Here is an 11,298-nt window from a genome sequence, read left to right as displayed (position 1 = left end):
TTAGGTTTTTAATTATATTTATTCATGAAGTATTTTGTTACTACGGTCGATACAAGCCATTAAATATAACACACTAAAGTGACCTGAAGAAGGATGTTTTAATCTTCCAATCGTGACGTATTTTTATTAATTGAATTAAGAGCACATCGGAACGACAAGTACAATAAGTACTCGTTCGCAGAGTCACTATGATAACATTAAAAGTAATCTTATTGTAACATAATTAATTAAAAGTACCTATAAACCGCAAGAAGTATAAAAAAATTATAACATTACCATTATGTCAATGTCATTGAGCTTAACATTTAATAATAATACGAGACATCTACATTCCTAATTTCTAAAGAGGACTTCATATCTCCTAATACTAAATTTCAATGTTTATATTTACTTCAAAAGTACGTAATTAATGTTAATGTAAGAATAAATTTATAGATAATAGTTGGTATCATATACTATAATAATGTATACTATAAAGATAAATTTTTAAATAATAAATCACATTAGGTAACAAAAATGTAGGAAAACGCCGAGTGTTTAAAAATAATAAGCTCAACTATTTTAAAAATAACAAACAGCTGTTTGTTACTCGCCATTAGTGTTATAAAGCTACCTAATATAAATCTATTAAAATACACTTATTACTTTTACAGAAAGAACGTTTTCTATTTATATGTATGTCAACACGAATGATAATTTTCAGAAATCGTACAATACAAATTTCATTCAAAACAATTTTTAATAGGTCCCGTTATAGCAAAAAAAAAAACGTATTTAGAATCATTAGCTAATACCAAATAAAAATCAAAATATTAATGTTAGTAGGTACTGGGTACCTCTTTAAATATGGATCACTTCGTAGTAGAAGGCGTCGAACCTTCGTATTTTCTGAAAATCTACGGTAGATACAGCAAACAATACTTTTCGGGGCCTTTAATTAATTTACACGCGCTCTTTGTAATCATAAGTGTGACGGCAATAACAGGTTTCCGCTCAATAGACCAAAAATAAATACTTTTTAGTATAATACCTTATATGCAAACCATATTCGTGTAAAATACATATCGAGGGGTGAAATGCTATTAAGTTTGAGCGATATTTTTGCAACTTTACAGGAAAGCTATTTAGAGTTAAAAATATGGAAAAAAATTTCATCACAGCAAACTTATTCAGCTATTTGAATGGTGTAAACTTAAATGAAGCTCAATTTAAAAAATCGAATTACCGTTACTAATACCAAATAAAACCGACCTTTATTTACAAAGATGAATGTCGCGTATTTAATAAGCGAAACGTGGCTTAAACCAAATAGTCTTTCACCCCTCGAAATACATATATTTTATGTTGTCAATGCGCAGAGACATTTTTTCCAAAATTTTTAGTTAATAGATTATTTCGATGCCTCCAATGAACACTACTCTAACTCAAAATTTTGAAATTTTGGTTTTCCACGCAAATCGCTTCACTATGTTAAAAGTATTACAATTAATAATTATCGATGGGGATCGAAGCAAGAGTAAATCAGCTAGTTACACAAAAAAAACCATAAATATATCTGCAATAATAAATATTTTATCAACTTTTTTCGTTTAAACGCTCCTCCTGTAAATCTACGAATTTGGAGTTAGCGTAGTGTTCATTGGAGGCATCGATTTACAGTCTGAAAACTGAATTAAAATTGAAAGAACTTAAAATTAGCACATCCGATTGCGTTGTCGTTGCAATCTCCGTTCTAGTATATTCCATTACGTATCAATAATAATTCTGCCGCGATAAAGTGTCTGCCGATCAAAAGATGAAGCACGGCCCGCGTCTACTTGTCATCTAAACATATCATTATTCTGTTAATGTTTCAATATGAGAATATACGAATACTCTTTTATTTATTTTTAAAACAGGTAATATTATTTACAATTAATGAATATGTTAAACTACAGAGTAGACAATTATTGTGAATAACATTAAACACCGAGATTAAGGTAATAAAACTTTATTTTAATTGTATATTTGTCACCTGTTTTATATAATCTGTAATTTATAAGCAATCTGCAGACACTTTCAGGAATTCCTGTTACTTTTTTGTTATCTTTGTAATTAAGTGTCAAATACCTAATGTGTGGGCTCATTTAAATGCCATTTACATTTAAATACCGTACCCATTAAATAGGTTAGTGGTCTAAGAATAAAATGCAAATGAATGCATTCTTTAAACTCGCAATATCGGTCATTAGTTTCAGTCTTACTACGATAATAATTTAAAAGTAACTTAATTATATATATTACACCCACCCTATAAAAATTTGTATATATTTGATTTCCGATAAATAAATATTTTGATGACTAATAACAACCAAATGCAGGATAAAAGTGATTAAGTGAATATTAAAATTAGAAATTTTTAAATTACATATCGTAGGTACCTTCTTATATTCAAGGTCTCAAATATTTATTACTTATTACTTACTTCCTTGTCTGATCTAGGTATTTTGGAATAACACTTATAAAATAAGACGTCAAGTAATACAAATTAATTGCACGTTTATCATAGATAATTACAATTTAAGCTTTAATAACTTAAGATCATTGGAAAACTTGAAAACCACGCACCTACAGAGCGTAATCAATAAAGTGGCATGCACAATGTACATCTTTAGTAAAATAGCTCAGTTGTGCGTCAATCTAAGTTAATTTGATGTAAGAGTTTCTAAGAGTACCTAGGAACCACTGCGAGTCTAAGATACTACCTAACTTAGGTATCAATGTTCACTAACAAATTATTTTAATATAAATTTTATTTGATACAATACGTGCGCATTTGACAACCAGTGTGCTTAGTGCGAGTTTCTTAACGTTCTCGATAGCGTAAAAGTTAAGCCAATTTTGTATGCAGTTGGAACAGCGCCCCTAGCGGCGAATGTAGGCAAACGATCCCATTCCATACAAATATGAGTTAACTTTTACGCTATCGAGAACGTTAAAAAACTCGCACTGAGCATACTAATCGCGGTGGTGATGAAACCTTGAGCTATTTTCTACAAATTGAAAACTTTAGCAATATTTTATAACAACTAGCCTAGTAGGAGGTATAATGACAATTATTAACATTTCACATTTCCACATGCTTATTGTGTTAAATGAAATAAACCAAAACTAATGTTGCTTTTCGAAATGGTGCAATATACATATTGACTAGCTAACAGACCAGATATCACGATCTTTGTCTCTCTTTAACTTTTGTTTGCAATAATTTTATGACCATCCAAAACTTCCGGTTTTTATCGTCTTTAAATAATTATTGAGACCATTACAATCATTGAAAAAAATTTAATACTGAAAGTATATTCGTTTACATTTATTTGATAAAATATTTTTAATAAGTGGCATAAATAATAAATATTGCCAGCTATTGTCATTGTTAAGGACGTTTAATGTGACTATATTACGAAAACTCGTTTAACTGAATATATTCATATTGATGTTTTGAGTGTTATGTGACAGTCTATTATCGTACTTAAATGAAAAAAATACTTTTCTGGAACGATTGATTTTAGTGTCCATCAAATTACACTAATTAAATCGATTCATAAAGAATGAGCTATAAAAGAATTGCGAAAGCCGTTTATCCAATGCACTTGAGACTGCAACCTCACGTTTCAATGTAGATGGCGGAATTCATGCTGTTACATCTACAAGGTCTGGTACCATGTGGGCGGTAAACTCACAAGTCAATCAATTCTGGCCAAAAAACGTTGCCGCTTCCTCGGAAGTGTAGGCCGGAGATGCCCATGACCAGCGCTTGTCTTTCCAATTTGCGTACAGCGTTTTGAAGCAGGCGCTGTATATTCATTTATTTCTCATAAAAGCAACACGTGAATATTTATAATAAAACATTTTTTTGGATCTCAAACCTCTTTGGTAACAAACCCGCTTGTAAGACTGGCCACTGTAAGTACCTATCTACTGGCCAAGGTTATCGAATGCGCACGATATTATGAAAATGAAATATTTTTGAATTCTTTGTTTGCATTAGAAAAAAAATCTTGGTTATTTATTAACCGGCCACTGAAAGTTTAAGGAACCTTAATCTACGGGGATCTACTGCCGTTATTTGTAGTTAAACATTATTGATAATTTAATCTATTCTTAATCGGCTCTAACGCGACGGACGCCGGAAGCCTTGATAGCCATTTTTAAAAGGGGCTTATATAAAATGGCCCACGGTAAGAAAAGAACAAATCCTGAGTAATATAAACTCGAGTAAACTCCCCACCATTTCGAGAAGGCCTTCAGATCGAATGGAGCAAGACTCCAGCCCATAAATACAATTGTATACATTTTCAATAAGCCATAGAGCATGTACTTGGTTACATTGTGAGACCATAGTTTGTTGTAAAGCTCCGTTTTAGAAATAATTGGTTCCAGTTCTTTCTCCATGAGCATTATCAGAAATTCGTTGAAGAAGGTCATGTAATAGCCGGACCTGGTTCCGTGCCATAGAGCGAGGAACAGAAGCGTAAAGAACTGACTGAGGTTGCGGTTTCCTAGGAATTTCAGTCGTTTATAAATGTACTCGGCAGCGAAGTGGTTCGTGTTGCAATTGAAGCTGTCGATGTAGTGCTGGAACTTTGTGGCCCCCTCGAATCTCAATAGCTTGATGTTGTTACATCCGTCCCATTTGGAGATCGTCTTACCTTCCGGTGTGGTCTCGACGCCGTTGTAAGACATCCCGAATCTGATGCATGACGCTGAAGACAATATACAAATATAAGTGTATGTTTTGTTTTTACGTATCATTGCAACACGGGCGTTGATAAAACTACTGTGGGTCGTTTTCAAATTTGGGGCCAAAAGCGAGTTAGGTATTTGATTTAATTCTCATAACCTTAATGTTACCGTTAAATTATAAGTACAGTAAATTTGTTGTCATGACAACAGGCACGTGGTCCTATAACTATATATTCGTAAACACTGTTAAATTGGGAGATATACCTACATTAAAAACTACCCCAAATCTCATTCGTATTACTCACTGGTTCGAAATTCAAATTTTAACTTGTTAGCTATTTTTCCGGTAATGCGTGTTGAAATTCGGCAATTTTATTTAATCAGTATATAATACAATAATAAAGGAAAAGTAACTGGATATTAGAACATTATTAAAAACAAAAGAAGATTTAGATTTAGATTTCTAGATTTAAAAAAAAGTTCCTATTTAAATTGTCATCCCTGTTGGCGTTATCAAATGCGTAAAATGAAAAATATAAATGAATATTATATAATATTATCAACAAACGAGTGATTGACTTGATTGTGATGAAGCATTTTTTATTCTGAACATGCATAAATACAAAAAAAAGGAAAATTAGAGAAAGTTTAAATTCATGAAATCGTTACTTTTTGGCCGCAAAATTGACAACGACCCCTGTCTGAATCGTGCAAAATCCGAAACGGCCTCTTATTTTTTTTTTTTTTTAAATTGAAGCATGAAATTAATAAAATACGGCTGGATGCAATTCCATTGCGAATAACGTTAATCGAGGCCAAAATAAACGAAAACCAAAACATGTAATATATTTAAAAATAGCATACATTAAAACGAAACTAACGATTTGCCGCGCGCTTGCGTTATGATTTGTGTTATGTACCAAATTATAATAACAAAAGAAGTTTAGTTGGCAAAGGGATTTTGCTGTGAATTGAAAACTCAGTTAGTGTAAAATATATTTATGATTCTACGCTTTTCAACGAAGTTTCGTCACGTCTGATGTTATTTATTTTATTTATTACAGTTCATGTAAAATTTACATTGGCGGACTTAATGCCTAAAGCATTCTCTAGTCAACCAAAGGTAGTGCAGGGTAAATAGTGGTAGGTGTAATGAAATTTATATTAAATTACAGATACATACATAAAAAAATATATATATGTACATACATATAATAGTTTATACAGTATTAAAAGGAATATAAAATTCACTGCATGTTATTCAAACTTTCAAAATACACCGAATGCATTGTTCTAAATTCAGGACGTCAACGCTGTTTATTTCCATCTGGTCATAAATTATTAATTTCGCTGAACCGTTATGTGAATAATGTTAAAATTATTTGATTTATGTTCATGATCACAAAAATAGTAATTGAATGATAATTATATTTTAACATACCTACCTACATCCTAGGAACTTTTTAGAATGTTTTGATATTAGCGCCCAAATTCATATTATGCTTAATTCGGATTTTAAGTTATCATCTTAATTTTTTATTTTATTTTATTAATATTGAAATAATCTTTAAGATATGATTTAATTGATCCTACATGAAAACAAAGTCAAATAAACCATTATAATGATTAATGATATTTTTTATGTATGCTTAAAGTAGTATCAGTATGATAAGACGGTAGATAAATAAAAACCAAGAGTAGATTTCACTGGTATGGACTGCACATACATTGTATAAAGTGAAGTTACGCTAGGTAGCTGGGATTAAGCAGCAGGTCATATATTTAACAATAACTTCACTTTATACAATGTATGTGCAGTCCATACCAGTGAAATCTACTCTTGATCGATTAAATACTGACTCGATTAAATAAAAAGTCTGAGGAGTATCGCGGAGTAAGTATATTTGCAAGTCGAGATGTCTATTATTATTTCGTTGCATTGATGCATGAGCTCAGAGCTTACATGGTTTTAAATGGATACCGAAGTCCATCGACAATATGAATAACGCTCCACGCACTTTGAGACACACGAGATCAAAATATCTACGTTATAGTCGGTACCAACCGAAACCGCAATACACCTATCAAACGAATCTTCTGCCCTAAAATACCAACAACCCTTTAAAAGCTTTTAAGACGATCTAATAAAGACGCAAAGATAAACACAAAGATACCCATCCCATAGAAAATCTATGCTTAGGTTAATGTACTTTGTAATCACTACATAGTATAAAACAAAGTCGCTTTCTCTGTTGTCTGTTGTTGTCTTGTATGCTTAAATCTTTAAAACTAAGCAACGGATTTTGATGCGGTTTTTTTAATAGATAGTGATTGAAGAGGAAGGTTTATATGTATAATAACATCCATTAAATAGTGGAGAAATCAATAATAAATTACAGTTTCCGAAGCGAAGCGAGCGCTGGTCGCTAGTAAATTAAAGATTAAAATTACTAATACAAACAAAAAATATATAAATATAATAAACACAAAGATAGACGAGAAAATCAGAGACGATGGGCGCTTGGGGCCCTGATGCAAAGAATTTTTTATCAGAAATCTCCAAACGCTTGAAGGAAGCTACAAGTAAGTACACATGATGCTAAGGCTGGCTGGTACTTTGCACAGAGAGTGAATCCGGCTGTCCTACGAGGTAACGGTAACGCAGTCAGTATCTTGGGAACTGTGCCTCCTTCGAGCGCATTGGAAGATTTGTTTTACTAATTATTATTATGTATTAATGTAAAAAATAAAAATTCGAAATGTAAAAAATAAAGAAATTATAAACACAAAAATATTAAGTCAACCGAATAAAAAGAACATATAAGTACTTGGAATTCAACGTCATGAGAGTAGGTACCATACTTTTGAAAGGTCAAATTAAGCATTGGAACGTTAGTCATTTAAATATATTTATTTATATGAATAACTATCAATTTTGTAAACTGAAAATTGCATCCGTAAAATGCACCAAAAATATTTTCCTTCACATTTTATTTGTAAATAACAGACCTAGTTCCAAAAAGCGCAACTATTTTAACTAAAGTCGACACAACATTCGCTCATTCCGGCTTTTGAATTATATACATGCCTTCGCAATAATCGTGCGTTTCTATTCAGTGTGTATAGAAAAATTGCATTCAAATTAATAATTATTATGTTCATATAATTTCCAATATTCGCATATCACAGCATTAAGACTAGAAACCTTCACAGTAAAGCTCTAGTACATCAATTATAATTTTTCTTCTGTGTATTATGTGCATATCTTATACTAATATTTATTTAGATAAACATTATATAATCACCTTCAGTGAGTAGCCAGCAAGAGATGTACTTATAGAGAGCAAAGTGTGCCCACATGCCACAATAGAAGTGCCGATAGAAGATCGAAGTCTCCCAGAAATCATCAGATAGCATGTATTTCACATTGAATACGTAAACTGAAAATAAATTGATTATGAAACGGATACAGTAGTTCCATTATACAGAGGGTGCGTCAGTATTTAATTCAAATTAAATATACACTGAATTGAATATTGTTTGTAGAATTTTGTAACTGTTTTTGCTGCATATGATCAAACTGTCTCTATCAAAGTATATCTTTCAAAATAGTGATAAAGGAAAACTGTTTAGATCTACGCTGAAGGTAGACTCTGGTTCTTACCTCCCACTTGAAAAGCAATCAAATACCCCAAACCCTGAAGCAATCTCCTTAATGCCTGTTTCTCATACACCTTTGCTTCTTTCTCAACAGGAAACTTGTCCATTACAAAGTCAATATATCGCCTGAACGAAAAAATAGGTCCAACTAAGAAGCAGGCAGGAAAATAAACAAAGCCAATCAATTCTACAAAAGATGGAGCTCTTAATAAAGCAGTCTTCTTATTGTTCTCTGAGAGAGTCTCGCCTTTGATCATTTTCTTTCCATCCCATAAATCAAAGGACAGAGCCATAAGTTTCAATGTCAAAACACAGTGAGGCATGGTCCATGTTATATCATAATCTTCAGACTCTGTGACAATGTAACCAATAAGAAGATAGCCCATATTAAATACAAATGTTATCACTGCATTCATTTTTCCAGCTCCCAAAAACTTTGTGGTCATGTAAATAACAATTGCGGGAATCATATTATGGTACATTGATATTCCAAAATTGAAAAATGCCATATCTACTCCACAAACAATGAAGTATATGTTTCGGTAGTCGAAGAAATCTTTGATATGGTGATGATAAAGTATTGCTATTGGATATCCCATTAGGATCGATATAAGTAGTTTTAGAGCAGGTGCCGTAGTCCCAATTAATTCTGCCAGAAATGGAATTGGGCTGAGGCCCACCAGATCCAAAATATATAGAAATATCCCCCACATGGTTCACTCGTCTGCAAAAAATTAAAAACATATTACAACAACTTTGTTAAATTGTAATGTTTTATTTTTAATGGTTTTCTTCAGTCGTTCTGTACTTTTACAACGCATGCTTAAATGGAGAAGTTTTTTAAAGACAAAGCTAGCATAGCATACATTTTGTTTCTCGATACTCATTATATATAACCTCAACTGAATACATACGAGTATTACAACAATACAATTATCTTTATGATTAAGGATATCTTACAGGATATATGACTTTTTTATATTCTTTTATATTTTTAAATGGACACCTCTTTTTTTCTGTTTACATGAGACTTTATTAGTGCAGTTTGTGTTAATTTACAGTACTTTATACATTGTTATGGTGGCAATACAATGTTTAGCTCATTCATAATTATCTGTATTGGTTTTGATACAATCCTTTAAAATTTGTGACAAGTTATAGATTACAATACATTTTCTCTTTTTCTTTGGCATTGCTAATCTTAAGGAATGTTTCAGGAATGTTTTTTTGGCAGTATTTACTGCATGCCACAATCCCCAAAAAACTATAAAACTTAATCAAACCGATTAAGTTTGGCACTAAGCAATGGCCAGTTTTCAGCTCTGACAAAAGTACTTTATAGCCATCCCGTTAAAGTACTCAGTGATGAGTGTTGCAGACACAACCATTCTTGATTTTAATTATTATTAAACACCTTTTCAAAAAGAATAACTTTTGCTACACCGATTACTAAAGCTAGTCAATAGCTCACTACACACATACATTAAGCATGATAGCTGCTTTGTGTAATGCCATCCTCTTCAGTATATTCAGTTCACTATAACATTTTCTATTTTAAGGTTACAAGAATATTTAACCAAAATTTGTGTGAAAATGAGATATTTCCATGAGAATGATAGCTTGTGAATTCAAATCTAAAAATTTTAGATTGCTTATTTTGTGCGTACCATGTATTATATTACATGTTATTCATATATTACAACTATAGGATTTTTTCAGTTTATTTCTAAGTAAAAAGGGATTTAGTTAATTTTTTAGTTAACAATTAGTAACTTTTTTATATTCATTTATAAATATCTATTCTAGCCTCTAGTCAAGATATTTGAAGCAATAAAAAAGTAAAAAATATTGTTAAATAACAATTAAATTGTTAAAACAAATCATTGTTTTAAAGCTCAAACTTAATTGTTTAATTACAGTATATAATCAGCTTTTCTTAGGAAAAAAAAAACAAAAGAGGTCGGCAAATTGTTTTCAATTTTAAACCCAAATATTTATCTACCATATATTTTTTGTTATTAACGGGAAGATATCAAGTTAAGGTACAGCAGTTCCTAGATTCTCTTGACACCACACCACAGTGTATGAAGGAGTCCCTCAAGGTAGATTGACAAACTGCAAAAATCACAGGAATCCACTGCATGTAGGCTATGGAAGTCATTGTGAAAAACCTTAGAGGAGACCTATGTCCAACAATAGAAATTTGTGGGCTAATGATGATTGACACCACATTAATATTCACCTAAGCCATGAAGATAAAGACTGAATTGTTGACAATTTCTAAGCGATTTCTGTTATATGTGGAACAAGCAATGTTCAATTTATGGTGCAGAAATATGATAAGCCTACAACTCAATTATATACACATATTCAATCAATTTCTACATGTACTTAGAGATATTTTGTACTTTTAATGTAAACTATTTCTATCTATTATTTTTAATCGTTTTATCTGGTAAAATTTTTTTTTTAAATTTAATCTAGAATATTCTGATGTGTGTTAACTATGCGTTACCTTTATATTTTAATGAATAAGTGATCATTTTAGATTCAGTAGTTATGTAACCCAATTTTAAGAGGTTTATTAAATGCGAATGAGCGTTCTACACCTAATTACAAAAATTAGACGCTCAATATATTAATATTATGTACCTACCACAGTTTGCTTTGAGAATAAACGATAAGCGATTTTTTTTTGTGTTAAAACAATAATAAACGTACCCTGTTTACTGCTATCTTTCAAATTTCTGTAATCTAAAAAAATTGCTAAGTTTGTAATTACTAATCGCTCACGACACAGGATACTAGTCGGTTACGATCGTGACTTGTAAATGATTTCAGTGATATCATGTCCAGTCAATAAATATAATATGATACGAAATACGAAGTGAATCAAGAATTCAAAACTGTCTA

The 11,298-nt window shown here is 31.3% G+C and overlaps 1 protein-coding gene across 3 annotated transcripts; it reads right to left on the bottom strand.

Annotated features, from left to right (window-relative positions):
• nes (lysophosphatidylcholine acyltransferase 3 protein nessy) lies at positions 1 to 11,298 on the bottom strand. Of its 3 annotated transcripts, none has more exons than XM_028187014.2 (4): positions 11,107 to 11,298; positions 8,390 to 9,109; positions 8,031 to 8,165; positions 1 to 4,745 (listed from the first exon to the last, which is right to left on the bottom strand). In XM_028187014.2, exons 2-4 carry the CDS (start codon positions 9,096 to 9,098, stop codon positions 4,144 to 4,146), a joined length of 1,446 nt encoding a protein of 481 aa, XP_028042815.2. In that variant the 5' UTR covers positions 9,099 to 9,109; positions 11,107 to 11,298; the 3' UTR covers positions 1 to 4,143. The 3 variants fall into 3 exon arrangements, with proteins under 3 accessions (XP_028042815.2, XP_089586691.1, XP_089586694.1); XM_089730565.1 differs by lacking the exon at positions 11,107 to 11,298 and adding an exon at positions 11,042 to 11,066; XM_089730568.1 differs by lacking the exon at positions 11,107 to 11,298 and adding an exon at positions 10,388 to 10,503.

The sequence above is a fragment of the Bombyx mandarina genome, chromosome 01 (assembly GCF_030267445.1).
Source record: "Bombyx mandarina strain Sakado chromosome 01, ASM3026744v2".
NCBI classification, from domain to species: domain Eukaryota; kingdom Metazoa; phylum Arthropoda; class Insecta; order Lepidoptera; family Bombycidae; genus Bombyx; species Bombyx mandarina.
This window is presented reverse-complemented; position numbering and strand designations above follow the sequence as displayed.

What these genes read in the sequence shown, in the direction of transcription:
- nes (XM_028187014.2), bottom strand. Translation starts at nt 9,098, where the DNA reads ATGTGGGGGATATTTCTATATATTTTGGATCTGGTGGGCCTCAGCCCA. An exon ending in GATTGCTTTTCAAGTGGGAG is followed by an intron (nt 8,166 to 8,389) that starts GTAAGAACCAGA and finishes ATTTATTTTCAG; the next exon opens with TTTACGTATTCAATGTGAAA. An exon ending in TTGCTGGCTACTCACTGAAG is followed by an intron (nt 4,746 to 8,030) that starts GTGATTATATAA and finishes TATTGTCTTCAG; the next exon opens with CGTCATGCATCAGATTCGGG.